Source organism: Chelmon rostratus, chromosome 21 (genome assembly GCF_017976325.1).
Source record: "Chelmon rostratus isolate fCheRos1 chromosome 21, fCheRos1.pri, whole genome shotgun sequence".
NCBI lineage: Eukaryota > Metazoa > Chordata > Actinopteri > Chaetodontiformes > Chaetodontidae > Chelmon > Chelmon rostratus.
The window spans coordinates 2,665,765-2,688,469 of record NC_055678.1 but is presented as its reverse complement, the minus strand read 5'-3'; the positions used below and the strand labels follow the sequence as shown (position 1 = coordinate 2,688,469).

The following is a 22,705-nucleotide window of genomic DNA, read 5'->3' as shown; positions in this document are numbered from 1 at the left end:
CTGAACATTTATACTGTACCTACATTTAGGCTGCAACTAATGATTACTCTCATTATTGAGTAATCAATAAATAATAAGTTCACTTGAACTATTAACTTCTTTCATGATTTGTAACAGAGTGGCAGCAGTCACTGGAGGCTGTGCACATAGTTCTGTGTTCAGACTGTCTACATGCAAAATTGAAGCACATTAAATGTATTTTTTTTTTGTCTAGACAGCTGTGCCTCAGTTCAAGATTTACTTAAAATACAATGAAACTGAAAATGATCATTACCTCGGTTCACCTCCTCTGTGATGCAACTTGTTCGTCTATTGAAAGCCTGTCCAAGCAAAGACCCTGATTGATCTTTGTCTTCCGTTTTTCTTTTATTCTAGAGGAATCTATGCTAAGAAAGCAGCCAGTGTCTGCATTTCACACCCTGAAATCTTTCTGGCCTCTTTAATTTTGTGCTTTGGCTGTTCGAATGTTTGATCAGAGCTCTGTGCACAACATCGTGCTCATGTATTTTTGTGGATCATTTTTATTGGGAACAAATTATTTCTTTTTCCTGGAAATGAGGTGATTTGTTATGGGTTCACTTTTTGCTGAGACCCCCGTTAACCCACCAACTGTGTGCACACGTAACACTTCCATGCACACAGACACACATGGACACACACACACAGACACACAGATTTGTTCACTTTTAAAAAATGCAGTCAGGTTCATAAACATAAAAACTGGCGTTCTTTCACAGACATACTCTTAGACACCCAGAGAATTTTACTGTGAGGACCCCCCACTGTGCTCCAACTAGAAAAATAAAACCATTGAGTCATTTCATATGCCTTGCCCTCTTACTCTGCAGATTTTACAAAGGTGTCAAATAGCTTGCATTACTTAGTTTTCCTGCTGCAGGAGCCAATGAGCGTTTAGTGCTGTCACAGCAGAACATTGGAAGGATAAGTTTCATGACTGAATGCCCGACAAAAACTCATCAAACTCTACAACATACCTGGTGGTTAAAGCTGTTTGAACACTCACAATGTGACTACAGGAGATCATGATTTTGGTTGATGCTCAGCCAAAAATTTTTGTTCAGAGTAACATCTGCACAACTCCAACCATGAAGCTGCAGACATTTATGGTTTCCAGAAGCGAAGTCTGAATGTGATTACAGTCAAATGTGTGCAGCGTTACCAGGTCTGAACTTGTATTTGTTCAACACCTCAGTTCATGACAGGATACCTCAAAACTAATGTTGAAAGAATGCATGATAAATGTTTGCATGTAAATGTGCAAACAAAGCTAACATTAGAAACCATTAGCACCTTAGTGTGCTAGTGTTAGCATGAACACACAGCCAAAATACACGGTGCACAGACATCACTTTGGTCAAGCCTGAATATCAACAGATAGATTCCCATAAAATTTAGTACACACATTGAAGTTCCCCAGAGGACGAATGGTAATAACTTTGCTGGTGCCCCGACCTCTCGTCTGTTGCCATCATCACGTCAAAATTTGTCCGATATTTTGGTTTATGAACAAATACCTGCAAAAGTAATGTCTTTCTCATTAGCTTCAGCAGTTGCTTTGTGCTAATCAGTAGATGTTAGCAGGCTGACATGCTAAGCTAAGATGCCAAGATGCTGATGCAAACATCAGCATTTTGATTGTGAGTGTGTTAGCAAGTGGCTGTTGGCTGCACAAAGCTGCACAATACTCTAATTTTCATGTCAATGTGTAGCTGTCTCCAGCTTTTAATGATCAATTCACCATCTTCCTAACTGAGTGGATGTACTGAGAAAGTGAGGCCCGCTCAAACGACAGGTATAGTTAAAGGCAAGGAACACCTTTACACAACACTGTTCAGTGGCCATTTGTTCTGTCACCTACATACTATTCATACACTAAACACGACCAGGATGGAAAAGTCTGCCATCAGTCTCCCATTTCCCTCGTCCCAGATCTGTTTGTGGGTACATAAGAGAGGCAGCCCATGTTATCACAATACGTACGACCTGCAAGCCTTCTCCCTACACCAAGCACAGGCTGACAGTCAATAGATTTCCATGTTTGAAACCTGAGTTGGGCTTTTTTCTTGAGACAATGAACAGAGTTCGGTTGCAGAGCAGTTATTAAGGGAGAGAGGCAGAGATATTTGAGTTAAGCTCTCTAAGGAGTTTCAGGCTGGGAATAAAGGATTTTTGGTCAAGTCTTTGAAAAAGAGGCACAAGGGAGGGAGAGTGTCCACCAATTTGTAGTTTGTTGTTGTTGTGAATGGAGATGTATGAGCTGAAGCTGTGAGGAGGAGATCAAATTCTTACAGACCACCAAATATTTGAACATTGTTTTAATGTGCACAGGTAAAGCAATGGATTTTTTTTTGGAGTAACTGATACTTCGTCAAAGAAGTTGAGCAGAATCACCTATCTTCAAACCCTTCTGGCAGTACCTGGCTTGTTTTTAGGAATGGAACAATCTCACTTTTTCTCTCAGGATACAGAAACTGATAGCTAAACTCATACACCCCTTGTATACAACAGATGAGAATATGTGAATAGTAACACAAGGCCTAATAATAGGGCTGCAATAATAATTATTTTCATTGTTGGTTAACCAGTCAGTTATTTCCCAGATTAAATGATTAATGGTTTGGTCTATAAAATGTCAGAAAATGGTCAAATAAATGTCCATCACACCCTCTTAAAACTCAAGCAGATGTCTTCAGATTGTTGGTTTGTCCGAACAACGGTCGAAAACCCAAAGACATTTAGCTTACTGTCACATCAGATGAAGAAAAGCTGCACATTCTCATAATTCAGAGGTTGACAATTCAACAATTACTCATTTATTAACCTAGTTGTGATTATTTTTCTGCCTTTTCACTCTGCTCATATTTTAATGGCTGTGTACTGGCTTTTATTTCAGCCAGTCAAAATCAGGTCCTTTCTTTACTGAACTTTACTGTGTCACTAAACTTTAGCGGCGTCCTCTCTGGTAAAATGACCCAGCTGATTGTGTCACATCGATTTTGAGTCGCATTCTCCCAGTTAAACATATCTCATCTATATTTCAAACTTAGAAAGTTGAGAAACTTAGATGGCAGCTGTTACTCAAAATTTACATGAATAAAAGTATTGGATCACAGTTCCTCATCCCAACCTCATCCTCTAGTTTACTGTTAACATACAACTGAATGGTGTGTTGCTGAAAACAACAAAGTCACATCACAAAATACTCAGCGCAATCCTGAACCAAAGCCCAATAAATACCTACATGTATGCATACTCACCCACGATACACATGACATGACAGGCACATGTTGAGAAATATAAACACTCACCTGTCTGTGTGGTACCATGTGATGCTAAAGGGAGGTGTTAATCTTGAGTTTTTTGCAGTGACAAGTGGGCTGGCTCATTCCAGCAGGTGACTGTTGGAGCTACTGTACAGCCCCTCGGAGAGCTTTTCTGCTCAGGTACAGACATTCCTGCAACTGGTTCTGCACTCATTTTTACAAAAAAGGTAGGAGGTGTGAAATCTGTGAAATCTTTTGTTTCTGCTCCACTTAGGATCAGAAATCACAATGTTAGACTGTTGAACTAAATATCAAGTGAAGATCTTAAAAGGGATGTGAAATCTGTGTATAAGAAGGTTTTGTGTACATGTACTATATGTTATGAGTCATGTAAGACATTATGGTCTTATACGAGCATTTAGATAAAAGATTGAAAACTTTCACTTTTTTACTCTGGAAAATATTAATTGCATGTTCCTAAAAAGACTGAAAAGTATTACACTGGCTAATGCTAATGCTAAACTTAGCCACTCAACCAAATGCATAGTGTATATTCCTGTATAAAAGGAGACCTTACTGGTTGTTTGAAGGTGTCAGACTGAGCTGAAATAAATCTGAGGCGACAAGTGAGTAAAGGATGTGGACTGCAGAACAATCAGTAATCTGAGCCACAGTATCAAGAGCAGTAATACAATACCTGAATGGTTCAAAAAGAAAACAAGATGTGGTCAAGGTGATAAGTAGTGTTTGCAGTCATGTTTCAAAAAGACATTTACTCAAACTGAGAGTAATGAGGAAGACTGAGAAATGTTAATACTGCATGCAGCAACAGATGTTTTCTTTAAAAACCCGGAAAAATGAACGTGTTCCATAGAATATGACAAAAAAGACGAGGAGTGTTGTATGAAGATGGGAATGTGTGGTGGCGGTGTCACTGCTGACACAACAGCGCTGACTCTGTTTCATAAATATGAGACTATTGATCTTTTAAACAGTGAACCATGCAAGACTGCTAACTCTGAAGGTCATGTTGGTCTTCCAGACAAATCATACAGTAGTAGACACAAAGGAAAATCAAAAACTGACTGCTGACATGAAACAGTGATAAACAAATGACTCAGTGAAATTGAGTGGCGCAGGTCTGAAATCAAACATAGGCAAGTGTGTACAGACAGAACGAGAAGTGAAAACGCAACCAGAGACTCAACATAGAAATCTGTGACTAAGAGGTTAAATCCAGCGTCTGGCTTCAAGTGCATCCTCTTTAAAAGCTACGTTAAGCTATTTCTGATGAAGCAAAACCAAAGCAAACACGTGCTCTGGTCCACTTGGCACTTTGAAGCTTGGATAAACCATTAACCTTCAGGAACAGACTGCTAAAGACAGAAGACACAACGCCTGCCTTGATGATGTAAGAGCTTCCAGAGCAGATCAGCATCAACAGATCTGACACTGGTTTTGAGAAAAAGGCCCGAAACAAGCGGAGCGATCTCACCACCGCTGCCAAACACTTCATTTGACATGCGAGTGAGAGGCTAAGTGACTTGTTAAGATGGAAATATTTGCAGCGTTGAGGTTTTGGAGGTCATTAGAGGTGGCAGAAAGCCCCGGGGCAGAACTAAGAGTAGCCACCCGTGTACACGGTTCTGTTCCAGTGAACCACAGATGGGTGGCACAATGTCATTTGCAGTAAGTGAGCATGTAATGGAGTTGTAAGTGCCCCGAGCAGGAGAGGAAACAAGCCAATTGCCTAAGTTGTTTCCAGAGTTCATCCCTTGATTCCTATTGTCGGCACTGGGATGACGGACCTTTAGTCAAACTTTACAAAACAAAAGGACACTCAGAAAATGTCGCTGTGGAAACACAATGATTCAAACCTCAAAAATATAAAGTATCACAGCTTTGGTCACTGAAAGTGCAGTGGAAACTTTAGGCCACAGGTCAGGATGTGTTTTGGTTGTAAGTGGCTGTTGTGTGTGATGTCTTGTTTTGTACACAGAGCTGCTTGTTTCAGGTCAGAAGCTCCACAAATGGGCAGAGTGAATGTGGAGAAAACAGCTCAACCTAGTGGGTCAACACAACACAGGGAGCGATCAGGGCCGACTGCTCAGTGGGTAACACCACATACGCAGAAAAATGAAAATCACTTCATTAGCAGAGCTTTTTAATCCTCAGCATGACGACCATCCTGCTTTTCCTAGAAAAACAAAAGAATCCCATATGTCACAGGAGCACAGTATATCAGGCAGACTGGGGGTGGAAATTCTCCTCAGTATCTTGAACCATTTACAAACATTCAGTATTGATTAAAAAGTCTTTTCACGGCCTGGTGCTCCAGATGCTATTATGATCTAAATCACTCTGACAACAGTTGCATCACGTTAAAAAATGTCGAAATAATAGTGGATTAATTGTGTCTTTTGAGGTTGAGTTTATTATCCGACCAAATGAAACAAAATGGCAGTATCTGAATTGTACTTTTATGCCTGTGTTAAGATACTTGAAGGGCTCAGACTTTATTTATTCATTTATTTCACTTTCTTTGTTAGAGTGACCAAATTTATTATGCCTGGCTACTCCTGACTCTCCAGTGCAGGGAAATACAGTATAATAATGCCAGCATGCTAATATGCTAACAATGACAATGCTAAGAGTCTGCTATACAGTAAGTAATGTTTACCATGTGTCTTAGTGTTAATATGCTAAAATTTGCTATTTAGTACAGCTGAGGCTGACATGAAGGCCATTAGGCTTGCTGGTATTTTGGTTAAGTATTGGACAAAGGAAAATTCCAACATGCTCATGTTGCTAAATGGAGGGTTATGGGATTATCAATGGTATTACAATGCATCCAATGTGAGCATAAGAGTGTATACCAAATTTCATGACAGTCCATCGAAAACTTGTCAAAATGTCAAATGTCAACCTCATGGTGGCACCGGAGGAAAAAGTACAACATTTTATGGTGATCCATCCAGAAGCTGAGATGTGTCAGTCAGCAGGATCATAGCGCTATTAAGGAAGTGTAGGTAATTGCATGTCTTTGCACTTTTTATTCTCGTAAAAAATGATATTTGCATGGCAGACAGAGGTTCAGACTGATGACCTATGACGGCTGCAGTCACTCAGCGCCTCCTGGTTTTGCAGTAGGATGCTGCGTTTTCCTTCTTTTGTCCATATCAGGGTATTTAGGAGGGGATTATGGGAAGCTAATAGGACATTATTTCTATGACCTCATGGAGTGAGCTCCACAGTCTGGCAGTAGGGACAGTCGCTGTAGCCAGGAGAAAGTGGAGTCTGTGACTGGAGCCCAGTTCACTCAGTCAGATAGCGGTGATTCAAACCCCATTTGTTTTGGGCGTAGAGGATGCTCTCAGTGGTTTGGCTGTGATTGATCCTTCCTCTGCCCGTGATCGCGCCATGACACTATTCCAGTTTCCACATTCATTTTTCCCCTGCTAACTTAGACCAGTTCAGTGCTGTGGCGCTTCCTTTATTGGCCCTCTGACAGTTCTTTGACCTCCACCCAGAAAAAAAAAGGTCTTGGGCCATTGCTTTGGACAACAGCAAACTTTTGCATGGAAACATTGTATGTTTACAGAGAGTTTCACATTACTGGGGCAAACGGCATCCTGCTATGGCACAACAGACCACTCATCACTAAACAGATAACTTTAAGTGGAATTAAAGAAAGGTTTTCCGGACTTGAACCATTTGATGCATTTGCAGAATTTTTGTAATTTCAATCAACTAATGCTCAAATCATACACTGATAAAACAGTAGAAAATGCACATTTAAATGTGCTTAATCCACAATGACCTCTGCCCAGGAAATATTTTGTAAAATCCTTTAGCAGAGATGCAGTAAATGTAGACTGGAGGTATTTATAAAACTGTGAGCTATCTGTAGAGGACAGGTGTGAGCCACACCTTAGGCGTCCTTGGTTTACTGTACAAGATGAAGACTAATCCGTAACATAAGGTGGCACATCAGCAGCAGAAAGAAAATAGCAGCCAAAGCAAATGTTGAAATGGGTTTTGTATCTCCAGGCAACTGTCCCATTACGATTAAATGTATTGACACAGTACAAAGAGGCAGGAAAAAGAAAATCAGACACGGTAAACATTCCCAGATCACTATCTTAAAAATAGACGTCCAGTGTAATCAAAGCACAGACAAAAAAAACTAAATGGGAGGAAAGAAAACACGTGAATGAAATTAAGTATAACCCATAATGGAAAAAACAAAGAAAAAAATTTGAACTGGCATCACAGCATCTCTCTCTTGTCAGTGACTTTTTTGTCCTGTCTTACTGTTCTTCTCTACAGTGCTGCTTATTATGTCTTTATATTGGATGCTAAGGAAGGAAGAGCAAGGGGTTGGAGATTTACAGTTATCAGCCAGTGTTTTTGATACATGGAAGACTCTGCTGTTAATTGAAGAAGTCAGAAAATAGGCAAGACTACCGTCGATGAATGGCTGTTTTCTGTATGAGAGCCAACGGGGAAGCCCTTTGAGAGTATTCTCAATAACCTGTGTAGACATTGCAGCATTAAAAGATCCCTTAATTACCCAGATTTTTGTTTGTATTTTGGTGCAGAAGTTCACTTACAGCCACGACAAAATCAGGACTTGTGCATGTGTGCCACTAATATGGACTCGTACATGGTCATGTGGGTCAGAGATCAGACAGCTTTCAGTAGCTGTTTGGTCTCATTTGCAAAGTCGTCTGTCTGCTCCTGCTGTCATGACCTGCATCACTCTGCTGACCTCCTCTGAAGGTTTCGGGTCAGTTGAACAACAAAACGACTAACTACAAAGCTCTTAGTCCAAATTAACAAATGTTAGAAAGTTGCTGATTTGGAATTCAGGGGGCTGATTTTAAACCTGATTGCAAAGTAAATGCATGTAATTGCTATTGATTACGCAGAAGGATAAACACTGACCCAGAAATTTGTGAGCTAAGATAGGGAACCATCAAACTGAACCAAATCGATATCTCTGACATTAATTTGCAGGTCTTCATATGTTGTCTTATTATCCAACTGTACAGTGAGGTCATTTTTGAGTCATCACTTAAAGCCACCATTTGTACAGTTTAAAGATTTCTATCTCTGGCACGCCCCAGTGAACACAAAAAATGAACACACAGCTCTAATGTAACGGCTTACAGGTCAATGTGTTTAAAATGCCAAATATCTACAAGCTACGCTGATGAATAAAATTGCTTAACGTTCTTTGCTGTCTTCCCTACAGACTCTGCAAGATGCATAAACAATATTCATCAGTGAGCCCCACCGATGGCATCAGTGTAAAGACTGAGATTGGACCTCAACCAAAGAAACACCGCTACGTACGCAAAGAGGGCAGCTGTAATGTCGTGTTCCGCCATGTTCCTGAGGAGTGGCTGTTGTTTGTGACCGACATCTTTACCACCTTGGTGGAGATCAGATGGAGGGTGATGTTCCTGATCTTTGCCCTGTCGTACATCCTGTCTTGGCTCTTCTTCGGCATCCTCTACTGGGTTATTGCTCTCGCTCACAATGACATCAAAGACCACACAAATGAGCCCTGCGTGTACGAGGTGCGCAGCTTCACCGCTGCTTTCCTCTTCTCGCTCGAAACTCAAACCACCATTGGCTACGGTTTCAGAGGAATGTCCGAGAACTGCATGATTGCCATTATCATCGTCACTATACAAGATGTCATCAGCTGCTTCATCGACACGTTTGTGATCGGAATTGTTGTCGCTAAAATGGCCTCAGCCAGAAAGAGGGCGCAGACGGTGGGCTTCAGCAACTGCGCCGTCATAAACCTTTGTGATGGTCACTTGTGTCTTTCCTGGAGAGTCGGGGACTTTCGCAGGCACCACCTGGTGGAGGGGACGGCTCGTGCCCAAATTGTCCACTCCACAGTGCATGCCACAGGGAAAATGGATGTGACTTACGAAGATCTGGTCATACAGCAGAGGGACATCATCCTGGTCACGCCTACCACCATCTTCCACAGGATCGAACCTGGCAGCCCTCTGTACAAGATGAGTTTAGTTGATCTACGGAAAGCGGACTTTGAGCTGGTGGTTTCTTTCACCTACACGGACGACTCCACGGGTATGCTGCATCAGACCCGAACCTCGTACACTCCAGCTGAAATCCTGTGGGGTCAGCTGTTCCAGGAGATGATCAGGGTCAGCAGGAGGCACTACAGGGTGGATTATACCTTGTTCAATCACACTGCCAAGGTGCTGGTGCCTGAGGTCAGCGCTGAGGAGTACGAACACAAGAAGCTGCTGCGGCCCTCTCCCCGACATTCCCCCCGACATTCTCCTCGACATTCACCTAGATCTTCCCCACGCCCCTCTCCAAGGTCACCACGGCAAAATCACGACAAAACACTTCTGAAACCCCCGACGGTAACTGTGGAACTTGTGAATGACATTCGTCCTGAACCCACTGTTTCAACTTCTCAAGCAAACAATCAGCACAACACTTTGACTCTGCCAAATGACCTCACAAGTCAAGAAATATAAAGGCAGAGCCGTAACATTAGAGGTGCCCAGACACTGTACTAACTGTCCATTTCTTTAAAGAAACCATGGCTAAAGAGGAAAATTATGGATGCTACTCAAAGCAGTACAGGGTTTACAGTACATGTACCCAGGTAGCAAGAAAAAGAGTCTACAACCACATGCACTGTGAGGCTGTACTTAAGGGCTTTGAGCTACATGCTAATAACAGAATGCAAACATGCTCCTAGTAAAAATGCTAACATTCTGACACAAATAACGTAGTAATACTTGGTAGAGTGTCACTTAAAACAGTAAAAATAATAGCATAAAAACAATCCAAAACATATAATGTGCAAAGGCTAGTTATTAGAAATATGAAAATCTGTATAGGGTTATTGTGGTATTCAGATTAAGAAAACAATAAAAGACAAAATGCATATGTAAGAGGGTCAAAAGAAAAGAAAACTTGACATGGACCAAGATCCTTTTGCCAACTGCTGTTTCCAAGGTCAAGAATGAATTTTAGATTTCAACCGTTAAGCCAACATGGATGAAAAGTTCCTAAAACGCTCAGAAAAACAGAAATCTGAAGTTCAGTGATAACTGCTCAATCTGCTGAAGGTCATGTGATCCAGCACAGCTACTAAATGGACCTTGTGGTGAGACTGTTTTTATATTCTTTTTGTGTAGTGTAGAAAGTGGAAAAGGAAATTATGTAAAAAGAAAATACAATTAGACAAAAGTTTAGAGTGTTGAATGATACTTATGTAAAAGGTTCTCACAGTTTATCTTTCATGTTACACGACTTTGACTCACAATTGCTGAAGTTTTAAGTCTAATCACTGCTGAGAGTAAATAAACAGAAGTCATAGGGGCGACTACAGAAATGTCCCTTATTATGAGTAAAGTCATCAGTTTAAAAGAAAAACATGTAAAAAGTTTTCTTCATGTTTGTGGCAGTCAAATCCCATTTGTTTCGTAATTACCAGGACGTCAAGATATGCACACAAAAATAAGCCTGTTTGATGACTTATATATGTCTTAATATTTTATATTCTCAAGTTTTTAATGAACAGAAGAATATGAGGATGTGTAACAGACTGACCAAATGCATTTCTAATTTTGTTGCATTCTACTGTCAAGCAGATTTAATGAAATATTAAAACAATATTGCTTATAAGCTGATAACAGTGTCAGCAATTTCAATAAAGTAACGTTTAAATACCTGGTTTGTCTTCACTTCCTCTAATAATCATGTCTCTGTTTGACATGGATCATGGTTCTTGTCAAAGAACAAAAACTCTGATCAGGAAGGCCACTTTGATGTCAACTAACCAGACAGACAAAATTAACCAGATGCTGCTTTACAACATGCTGCTGTGTGGCTTTGATTTGCATCACTGTTTAATCCCATTAAAACATACATTCTTTTTATCATCTATCCAAAATAGATCAATGCAAAGTTCATGATCTAAGACAGCGTTGATTTACGGTGATGTCCTTACTTCTGTCTGTCCATTCACCAACTCGCTGGCTCGAGTCTGAAGATCAGTCAGCGTCTGATCCGGTTCGAGAGACCCAGGACACAGAACTCATGATGCTTTTCTATAGACAAACTGACCTGTGAGCAACCGTGACCTCCTGCTGGCACTGGGCTTGTGGTTTTCCACAGGATATCATGGCAAGGTCAAGGTTTACCTTGTTCTCCATCTAACAGCTCTTCACTTGTCAGCACTCCATGCAGTATTCAGAACTGATCTGCTGACCAAATAGCAGCAAATATGACCATATTTTGTGGGCTAGAACAATTTTTTATCAGATGAGACTTAATCGGTCCCAAGAGGGAAATTCACATTCTACAGCAGCACATCGACTGCGAGACTACGAGATAAGAAAACAGAGGTAATGATGGGGCAATGTGACCCAGGGTTTTAAAGACCACCGTCACTTTAATTCTGCCCACTATATTGCAAGTACCAGCCTCTCAGAAGTCTGTCAATGCTCAAGCTTGTCAAGCTTCTGGAAAGCTCTATGGGTCTTTTTAGAAAGCAGTGATAAACAACATCATTGGTTGTTCAGCTTGAAGGCCTTGTTCATCATCCTGAGGCTGACAAGTGAGCAGAACCCCAGTCATTCATTCATTAGTCTAACAGCCCTACCAACAGCTTATTGCATCCTAAAAGGAAATCTCTGTTATTAACATCGATATTCTTCCATGTTTACACATTTCATCTCAACTTTCTAGATGCTGCAGTGACATAAGCTGCATGAAAAGTTCAGATTCAGAGCCCTCCTCCTCTGTCTTGTGCTGCTGGCGGCTGCTTGCTCACATCACAGAGCTGTGTGTGTGAGAGGCAATCACTGGTTAATTCCAGTCTCCAGCTCTCCACCTTGTGGTCCACATGCAGCACTGGCTACTGCATGCATCGCTCTCTTTATTGCTGGAAATTGGGCATGGAAAGCAAACACACACAACGCGCACAGTTCACTGACACAGGTGGTTTGGGCTAAATATATGTGCTGCTATTAATAACCAGAACTAAAAATAAGACTCACCGGGAAAAAACAAGCAGTTCAAAAGCCCCTTTGAAAAACATGTAGTTGCGGGTTAATGTTTATCATGAATTAGTAAGCAGGAAGAATGATTTAGTCAATGGCTTTAAGACAACACGGTTACAGCCTGACCTAAAATTATAGGGCAACAGATGCATAGTCTAAACATCCGAAGCAACTTGATAGCTCAGTGGAGAAAGACAGTCATATCATAATACAGGCATGTAGGCCTTTATTGAGTGAGTCATTCTTTCCGACAGAACACATTTTCCATACCCACATTAAAAAAAAAATAAGATCTATAAAAACAACGGATATCACAAAAGTGAGGGTGAGGTGCAGTTGGATTGCACACTGTCAGCAGCAGGTGGTAACAAGCACAGAAGTCACACTTTCTGGAGGATTTTATTGCCTCTGCAGATAATAGATCAATTATTGGTTTGACACCTGTGGAAAGTTGGATGTTTTTTCCTTTTTAAAAAATGTTGTCTCACTCATATTAAAAGTTGTTGTTCATCTGTTCTCTGATTGGAAAATGTTTTTTGCAGAAACCTACATTTATACATTATTTAACCCGTAGGTTTGTTTTAAACCTATTAGTAATCAAATTTACCAGATTTAATTCTTCAAGAAATAAATCTAAATTGGTGTTTTTCTTATTTGTTATTTCTACTTGTGCATTAGTGTTTATATATTTCAGTTTTGCAACTCCTCGACCTCCATCCTGCTCTCATGCTCTCCGTTACTTCCATGTTGCATCATGTTCACATCAGTCCTGTTGATCAAACAGACGAAATGACACTAAAACAAAGTATGATTATGGCCGTTTCGCAGTGTGCGCTCCCCCCCCCCCCCTCCCCATTGGCCAGCCGCTGGAGGGGGCGGGCCGTGCCGGTGCGTGCTGTTTAAAACGCTTTGGGGGAACTCATCGCGAGGCACATTATCGAGACCGGTCCTCCAGAGATGTGAGGGAAGTTTCACACTTCATCGTGTTCGGCCAAAACAAACAAAAAGCGCGCGGGAACGACGCCGAGGATAGCCGAGGCCAAAAACGTCTGGATTATATTTCAGCAAGCTGAATCCAAAAGGTCCACAAATGAGCAACAGGTAGAGGAAACACGAGTTCGAGCCGTTTCTTTTATAAAACGAGTCCTTGTATGCTTCAGAATGAGATTAGCATGAGATGCGATGTCCTAAACAAGTGCTTCACGCATGACAGAAGTGTTTATCTTTTGGCAAACAACCTCTCATATTAAGATGTGATGGTTTACTTTATTCTCCATGACGCGCCGACTTCCTGGCTTTTACGCACGACTTCTGTTGCCACAGCTGTCAGATGACCCGCCAAAAGTTTTCATTTTATCCGGTCACATTTCGTCTCGCTTCTTATGTTGTGATTTTAAGATAAGTGCTGATTTCTGAACGCCTGAGCTGGGAATGAAACGTGCATGTGTCTCTCAGTCAAAGGGGTGTGTGTGGATGATTGCATCAGAAGTCCGCTCCTTCTCCCCGCACCTGTTAACATTTGTCGCTGGCATTTGGTGCATTCTGAGAGCAGCTCTGTCTGTCTGTCTCTATACAGTCAGATACTGTTTAGTAAGTAGTAATATATTATTATTATTATTATTATTATTATTATTAGTGTGCTATTTATTCAGGGGCTGCTTGTTTAGAAACACTAGTATAGCTTTGGCTGCATGTAATTAATCACAGGAAAAGACTGAAGAAAATCTACTGCTTTATTTACTGAACTGCTTACATATGAGAAAAGACTACACATTGCTTGGCGGTGCAGTCTCCTCAGTGGTACATGTACACTAGATGTTTAGATCTGCTTGTATCGTCGTTTTGGAACTTAATTCACATGTGCAGTTTCATGTGGTATGTGCATAACAGCCTCACAGGCAAACTGCATCAGCCAGTTTTACTTCTATCGGATACGAAACTACAGTATGAATCAGTGATTTGAAGCTGTGATCACATCATAGTTGTTTAATCTGTGGGTGACACTGTCTGGCACTCCAGGTCTGCAGAACTTTCTAGTTTTCACTACAGGCTTCTCCTCATCTTTAACTGGCACAACTCAGAGAGCTATCCATCCAAACAATAAATAAATAAATATAAAGACCGCACTGGCTGCAGCAGGTCGATTTAGACCTTGTTGCTAGGACAGCCAAAACTAATGAGAGGTGTTTCAGTTGTGTCAGGAAAATACTCTCAGGACAGCCATTATTGCAGCAGAGAGAAGAAATCCCTGAGGGCGCTGTGAGAGTCAACAAGCTCTGTGCATCTCTTCTGCACAGCCCGAGACAAAGCTCACTTTCCCCTAAAGCTTCTTTAAAAGGACACACCAAGTGAACTAAGCCTGTGAGACTGACATGATGTCATTTATAAACTGTTGTAGCTCACTGCTGTTGTTCTGCCTGCAAAGTTTAAAGTTTTGTTGTTTTTTTTCTTGGAGATAAACGTGCTTCATAAAAACTAAAAGTGCAACCTATGATCACAGTTTGGAAATTTTAAAGTTTCTAGGGGGTGAGTGCTGCAAACAGGACTGCTTCAAAATTAAGCTCCACATACAAAACATCCCCCATTGTCCTTGATTTTGAGAAGGCATTACATTATGAAAATGTGCATTATTAATGCACCACTTAGCATTAAGACAGAAGTTTGCAAGTAATGTCATAAATGAAATGAAATCCAGACTGGATGATGCTTCAGTTCAATTTATATAACCTGCTGTGCATTTTTAGTTTCTTGTGGCATATTATTCGAAAGAGGACAGAAAGAATAACGATCTGCTAGTTTTTAACTTGATCTATCAGTTGTGCAAAACCATCAGTTCATGGGATCCTGTATAAATGCTGTAACCCACAATCCAGCAAGAAATGATCAAGTGAGTGCAGGGCAGCCAAGAAAAACAAGTCAACTTTGTAAGTGACCAATAACGGGACTGGAGTGCAATTACAGGGTGGCCTCTCTCAGTGAAAGTTGAAATGCTAGATCAGGGTTAAACATCACTGTTGTTGTTTGTCATAACTGGATGAAATATTGTTGGCACAGGCAGGCGAGCTTTGCTGACGCTGGGTAAAACTTTTTTCTCAGGCTGCACGCACATCTGACTTAACAGTGATCAAGTTATCAGTTCTGACGTGTCATGTTCAACAAGTAATTGCTAAAATGTTGAACCATTACAGTGTCTTTTTGACAATGTTGTAATTAAATGCCCTGAACATGTTTTCACATAATTTTTTCTGATATATCTAGAACTAGTTAAACTAACAGTTGTCTTCTGTCTCTGTTTTCTCGTAGCAGATGAACTTGATGAGGTCCAGTCAGCTGATGAAAGAGGAGTGATCACTTCATCCTCCTCTTGTTGCACTCCATCTAGGGGCCAGTGAGGCTGAAGAGTCCCTTCAGCCCGCCTCATTTTGTCACCATTTCCTCTCTGAGTTGGTCCCCCAGAAGTGTTTCAAAACTGTTTCTCCAACGCTTTTTCCAGAAACTCAGACTGTTTTCCAAAGCAGAAGCAGCACAGCCCTCCCAGACTGAGGTGATGGGAAGCGTGCGAGCCAGCCGCTACAGCATTGTGTCATCAGAGGAGGACGGCATGAAGCTTGCCACTATGGCAGTGCCCAACGGCTACGGGAACGGCAAGAGCAAGGTTCACACAAGACACCAGCCGCAAAGCAGATTTGTGAAGAAAGACGGTCACTGCAACGTGCAGTTCATCAATGTGAGCGAGAAAGGTCAGCGGTACTTGGCTGACATCTTCACTACATGCGTGGACATCCGCTGGAGGTGGATGTTCATCATCTTCTGCCTCGCCTTTCTTCTGTCATGGCTGTTCTTCGGCTGCGTCTTCTGGCTGGTGGCCATTTTCCACGGGGACTTAGAAAATGATACCCAGAAGTGTGTCTCCAATGTGAGCAGCTTCACCGCTGCCTTCCTGTTCTCCATTGAGACTCAAACTACCATTGGCTACGGCTACAGATACGTGACAGACGAGTGCCCTGTCGCTGTCTTCATGGTAGTTTTCCAAAGCATCGTGGGCTGCATTATTGACGCCTTCATCATTGGTGCTGTCATGGCAAAGATGGCAAAGCCCAAGAAGAGGAATGAAACTTTGGTTTTTAGTCATAACGCCACAGTGGCCATGAGGGACAACAAGCTCTGCCTGATGTGGCGTGTGGGCAACTTAAGGAAGAGCCACCTGGTTGAGGCGCATGTGCGGGCGCAACTTCTGAAATCCAGGACGACAGCAGAGGGGGAGTACATCCCCCTCGATCAGATGGACATAGATGTGGGCTTCGACAGCGGAGTCGACCGCATCTTCCTGGTCTCTCCCATCACCATTGTCCACGAGATCGACGAGGACAGCCCCTTCTACGACATGAGCAAACAGGACCTGGAGAACTCAGAGTTTGAAATCGTGGTCATCCTGGAGGGCATGGTCGAGGCAACTGCCATGACCACGCAGTGCCGCAGCTCCTACGTCGCCAGCGAGATTCTCTGGGGCCATCGGTTCGAGCCTGTGCTCTTTGAGGAGAAGAACTACTACAAGGTGGACTATTCCCGCTTCCATAAGACATACGAAGTGCCGAGCACCCCTCTGTGCAGCGCCAGAGACCTGGCAGAGAAAAAATACATTCTCTCAAACTCCAACTCCTTTTGCTACGAAAATGAGATGGCACTGGAGAACAAAGAGGACACGGATGAGGGAAACGGGGGCAGCGTTGGGCCTGACGGCACCCAGACGGACAACATCTCAGAGACTGAACACAGCCAAGCCACGGTGCCGCTAGAGCCCCGACCTCTGAGACGAGAATCAGAAATATGACTGTTCAGACCTCAGACCTCACGTTAGAGATTTTCTAAAAGCACCTCTCTGCTCCAAAAGGCACAACGAGCCGAGCTGGGCAGAGGACAAGCCGAACGGTACTGCTGTGGGAAGCGGCAAGGTTTAAGACTTTGTATGTAGGAGTCTGTTTGAACTTTGACTACATACAGTATGACAAAACACAGCACTATGAACCATGTGCATATTGCAGGAAGAATTCTCCATGAAGTCCCCATGAATGTGTGCTCAGTGTCTGGTGACTGCAAGATGACAGAGAGGAAGGAGGTTGTTGAGATGACTTGAAAACTGCAGGCATGTCTCAGTTTCTCTGGCCGGTATGAACAAGACGCTTTCAGAAGGTGGTTTTTATAGTTAGAATATGTTCTCAAGTGCTGCTAGAAAATAGTTAAGTTAAACTTTGTGCTTTCTCGTAGAACCGCAGTACACAAAAGGTAGATGTCTGGAACAAAGGTACAAGTAGAGTATTTGTTCACGAGCTGGTCTCCTAGCAGACATCACAGAGCTGAAACTTGCACCAAAACTTTCTGTAAGCAACAAAGGTCAAACGACGTGTCGAAAACTTAACAGCACTGATTTTCTGATCTTCTGCTTTATCCTTTGCAGTTATTGATCTGAGAGACTGTTCATTGCTGGTCGGACTGATAGAGACATGCCTGCCCGTGTCAAGATAGAGCAGGGTAGTATTAACGGCATCAAACTGGCAGAAAAATCATTAATTTAAACAGAGACCGGGGTAATATGAGAATCTGAATGTTCTTTAAAGTGCTGCTATGATGTTGCTTTTTTTTTTTTTACAGTTGATAAAAAATGCCAAAAAGTATTATTATCATAGTTATGTGTTTTTTAAAAACAACACCGGGTTAGATTTGGTACAGAGAAGTAGAACATTAAGGGAGTTTTAATAAGGTTTGTTTTTCAAGGATGTGTGTACAGTTTTAGGTTTTTTTTTTTTTTTAAATGTCAATCATCCTTATCTTGAGCCACTTCATCAAGCCTTAATCTGGAAAGTCGAAAAGGGGAAAGTGAAGATGTATAAATCAACCGAAGTAGAGGACAGTTAACAAGAATCTCAAGTTCTGTAGTGTTTGCTAAACTAAAACAATAATCAGTTAGGAGCCCATTCATGTTTAGAGGATTTTTAGGTGTCAACTTGAATCAAAAAGTTTATTTTGAAAGCCAAACCTGCTTTAAAGGTTATGAAACATGAAGTGGTATGTGATGACAGAATGCCTTTGCAAGGAGAACTAAATCTCCTCTCTCATGTCTGAATCTCATAGTGTTATGATTGGACACTGAAAAGGTTGTCTTGCAAAAATATCAAATCTCCAAGTAAAACATCTGTGATGCCACTTTTCCTTTTTGCTGTATGCAGACTACAGATCAGCCTACTTCATTATCAACACTACTTGAGTTTTCATTCTCTGTTGTAATGCTTTTGTTTTACTTGAGAATGTAAGATCTGAAAAAGCGTAGTTCAAAGCCAAATGTACTGTAACCCCGGCATATGAAGGTGTACTGCACAAGAGTTTGCATCAATACAAATATATATCCTGTATCTTTTTTTAAAAAAAGAAAAACAGTGACGGAAGGCCACTGGGCTCCATAGATCCTACATGTGTAAATACCTCCCTCCTGCAGTTATTTTGTATCAGTCTTCCAAATGTACTGCAAAACCACGGAATGTACAGATTTTTGTATTAATATTATTATTATTATTATTGTACATGATATTATATTGTTCTTTTTTCAATAAAATGTCAGTGGACAATCAGTATTGGCTTGTCATAATTGGTAGATTAAGACTTTTCCACAAAAAAAAAACCTTTAAAGTGAAAAAAGGGGATGATGATGGGATCAGACTTGGTTTCACTTTGGTAGTAATGAAGTTTTATGTGCATCTTGCTTTTAAAACAACATGAGCTCAATGTGGGAAATGAATGTACAATAACTATAGATATTTGTATGCACTCTACACTTGTACTCTATACATTTCAGATGGAAATATACCTATTACTGCATGACATTTATTTGACAGATATTTTTCTATTTACCTCAATTAAGATTTTACATACAAGTTAAACTGCTGCTTACATGTTAATGCATCAGTATTCACAAAACAATGACATAATAGACACTGACAGGAGACATTTCACCACCTAATGCATACTTTTACATTTTGCACTAAGCTGCTATTACTTTTGTGCTGTTTTTTTATCGTTATGTATGGCTACTTTTACTTAAAGGACCAGTGTGTAGGATTTAGTGACATCTGGCGGTGAGGTTTCAGATTGCAAGCAACTGAACACCCCGCCCCTCACCCCACCCTCACCCCACCCTCACCCCACCCTCATGCCAAATCTAAAATCAGCACCTGTAAAGTAATAACTCCTGTCATCAAATAAAAGGAGTAAAAAGTGCAATATTTCCCTCTGAAATGCAGAATGAAGTATTAGTGTAACATCTCTCTCAGAACCCTACCTCAGACTATACTAGTATTTGAGTAATGTACTTCCCACCTTCGAGTACTGAGAACAGCAGCAGTGTGTTGGAGGGACCGTGTTGGACTGAACATCTCCAGCATCAGTGTACTGTGACACTAACCAGCTGCTGTCCTGCCTCTTTCACTGGTGCAGGACGCATTAACAACTTCTTTTCTCTGTTAACATACTCTGTGCTCATCCGTCTCTCATCCTGTCTTCCATCCTCTCTCTCTGATCTGTCTGGTCTTTATAATGTCCACTGAATTGTTCATTTCTCAGGTTTGAACCATTCACAGTGGTGAAGCTGAGTCACATGTCCACAGGTGGGATTCAAATCAACAGGTTTAAATGTCGCCTTGTTTTAGAGCTGAAAGTTGTTGCCTGTGAAGAACATCATTTTCTGGAGAAACACTGATTATTCGCATTTTTATGGAACTGAAATGGTAAAAGCTCCCTTAATTAACATTTTTTATAGTAACACTGAATCAAATGACTACATGTAATGGGAAAACCCACAAATCAGCAGAGCTTTTTAGCCTCTTTTAGCTCATTAGATCAGGTGTTTCTAGCCACAGCTCTACGGACGGTTGGTCTGTTGGCCATCCTGAATGGACTGCCATGTGATCTGATAGCTGTGGTGCCCAGTGGAGGATGCTTCCCATCAGCCTCAGCTGTACTTTACGTTTAGTGCTAATTAGCAAATGTTAGCAAGATAAAAAAAAAAAGTCAGTGAGTCTTGTTTCACAGCATATTCACTGTTTGGTTCAGTGTCAGTGCTCAGCTGCCAAAATCTTTTTTTCTTTTTCTTGGATAGTTCTACCTCTTTATTACATCTGTTGATATGCTGATTGCTCAATTATCAGTTCTGAGAAGGCAGAGAAGGAAGAAACATTTTTTTTTCTCATGCTGGTAACTTCCACAGCTCTACCTCTTCAACTGCAGACAAAAAAAAAAAAAAAAAGCTGGATGTGAACCCAAGTCAATGGAAAATTCCTTGGTTTACCATTAAGGAAGACTGACACTAATGTCAACTTCTGGAGTCAGAAGTCCAGTCAGAGCTCGAGCTTTGAACGTAATGCTTCTGTGTGTGTGTGTGTGTGTGTGTGTGTGTGTGTGTGTGTGTTCCATTCATCTGACATAAAGCAGTTACGGTATCTGATTCATCTCGATCATTTTGAAAGGGGAAGGGACAGAAAATGAGTCAGGGTTGTTTCAGTTGCTTATTATAATCAGGATCTGCGTTTCATATTTCCTCTATGAGACATAATTTCAAATCACATTTCATGGTTTGTCCCACAACAGACAATGAAGTACAGGATTAAATCAAAAATAAACAAGACACATCTAGAAAAATACAAATACAGTACGGTGGCATAGAAGAAATTCACGTCATTTATTTATTTTTTTTGGTAAACAAAAGCACTTTTTTCCGAGCACAGAAGGTGGCACCAGTTTGTCCCTGAGGGGCGACACTGGTGGGAAAGTAAGGAGTTACTTTCCGGTCACACCATTTAATATTGCATTTATTTATTGAATTATCAATTTAAAGTTGTGACCAGGAAAGGCACACTGAGGTTACTTCCTGGCCAAAAGGAAGAATAGTGCCACATTGTTAAGCGCTGTGCAGTGCAGCAGCGTGGCAGCTCGCACTGCTGTAGGTGAACGTCTGTGTTTCTATTGTGCAGCTCTGCTCACTCCCTGTTTATGAAAACAATAACACTGTATATCAGCGGAGTAAACATCCAAAGGTAAATGTTAGGCCAACTTCTATTATTTCTGTGTAAACCAACGAGATATCAAGTATCCAAACAGTTTACTTTTTATCACTATTTATTTGTGTTTTATACATCATGCTGCACAGCTGATTGAGCCTTGTTCAGACTTTCAGAGCTACAACTATAATCTGGAAACAACAATGAAGGAGTGAAAAGCTTGGACCTGCAACACAAACACAATACGTGCTCCTGAACTATAACCGGAACCCCTGGCTTTTATCGAAGCTTCTGGGAACCTGACGTTCAAACAGACCCAGCTCTCGTCCAGACCTGTGATCCTCTGTGTGTTTTGTCTTTAGCTGAAGCCAAGTCTTCCTGCTTCACACGGACCCCTGCTCAGCCAGACAAATCACCGTCACTGAAGGTGGACGGCTCGAAGCTGCTCAGATGTTTCTACGCTGCTATGAATACAGTGCTAAACAAGCAAGTTTACAGAGTTATTACCCATCAGGACCAAGTGGAAATTCTGACTTCCCAATGCAATATCATAATGCTCGTGACGACATTTTCAGTGAATGCTTCATATTGTCAGTTTGAAAAATCACTTTCCTCCTGTGAACACAATACTTTCCACAACAACAGTACCACAATGATGGGAACACCAATATTATCAGGTATAATCTGGGAACAAAGAACCAGCATGTTAACCCGGCGGTTAGACCGCCTGACCAACTACCTTACTTACTACTCACTATTACCACTTTCTCATCAAAGTTTAGTTATTGTGAGTGTTTATTGTGAGGTTTCCTGCTCAAACAAGCCACACAGAGGCACAGTGTGCAGCTGTTATGGAGGTTAGTGATGAATCATTATGGAGGTTTATGGTGAATTTAAATGCCCTATCAGGATCAGCATATCCAGCAGCAGATCTGTCTGCAAGTGTCGTCTGAACGCAAACATCAAGACGAAGGGAGAGCGGTCCAAGGATGGATTAAGAAATATATCTGTACCAGTGAGTGAGTCTACGCAAGGCCACTGAACTGTGGAATTTCTGTACTTACTTGAATAAAGTGTCTACCATTGTGCATTTTCGGGGCTGCAGCTAATGATTGCATCAGTTCGCACTGACTGATTGCACTGATTGCCTATTGATCGCTTTTCATCTAACCAAGTAACAGTAAAATAATAAAAATGTGGTTTCCCAGAACTGAAGGTCATGTCTTCAAATGTGTTGTTACGTCCAACAAACCGTCTAAAACACAAACATGCTTAAATTAAATCAATAAGGAACAGCGAAAAACAGGAT

General features: G+C 41.3%; 2 protein-coding genes across 2 annotated transcripts; both read left to right on the top strand.

Moving 5' to 3' along the window:
• Positions 1–3,372: 3,372 nt before the first annotated feature.
• On the top strand, positions 3,373–11,011 carry kcnj16 (potassium inwardly rectifying channel subfamily J member 16). Its single transcript, XM_041962858.1, has 2 exons — positions 3,373–3,511; positions 8,542–11,011. The coding sequence occupies exon 2, from the start codon at positions 8,552–8,554 to the stop codon at positions 9,812–9,814; it is 1,263 nt and encodes a 420-aa protein (XP_041818792.1). The 5' UTR covers positions 3,373–3,511; positions 8,542–8,551; the 3' UTR covers positions 9,815–11,011.
• Positions 11,012–13,303: 2,292 nt separating this feature from the next.
• On the top strand, positions 13,304–17,969 carry kcnj2a (potassium inwardly rectifying channel subfamily J member 2a). The gene is made up of 2 exons (XM_041962279.1): positions 13,304–13,453; positions 15,656–17,969. Exon 2 carries the CDS (start codon positions 15,900–15,902, stop codon positions 17,181–17,183), a length of 1,284 nt encoding a protein of 427 aa, XP_041818213.1. The 5' UTR covers positions 13,304–13,453; positions 15,656–15,899; the 3' UTR covers positions 17,184–17,969.
• The last annotated feature ends 4,736 nt before the right edge of the window (positions 17,970–22,705 follow it).

What these genes read in the sequence shown, in the direction of transcription:
- kcnj16 (XM_041962858.1), top strand. Translation starts at nt 8,552, where the DNA reads ATGCATAAACAATATTCATCAGTGAGCCCCACCGATGGCATCAGTGTA.
- kcnj2a (XM_041962279.1), top strand. Translation starts at nt 15,900, where the DNA reads ATGGGAAGCGTGCGAGCCAGCCGCTACAGCATTGTGTCATCAGAGGAG.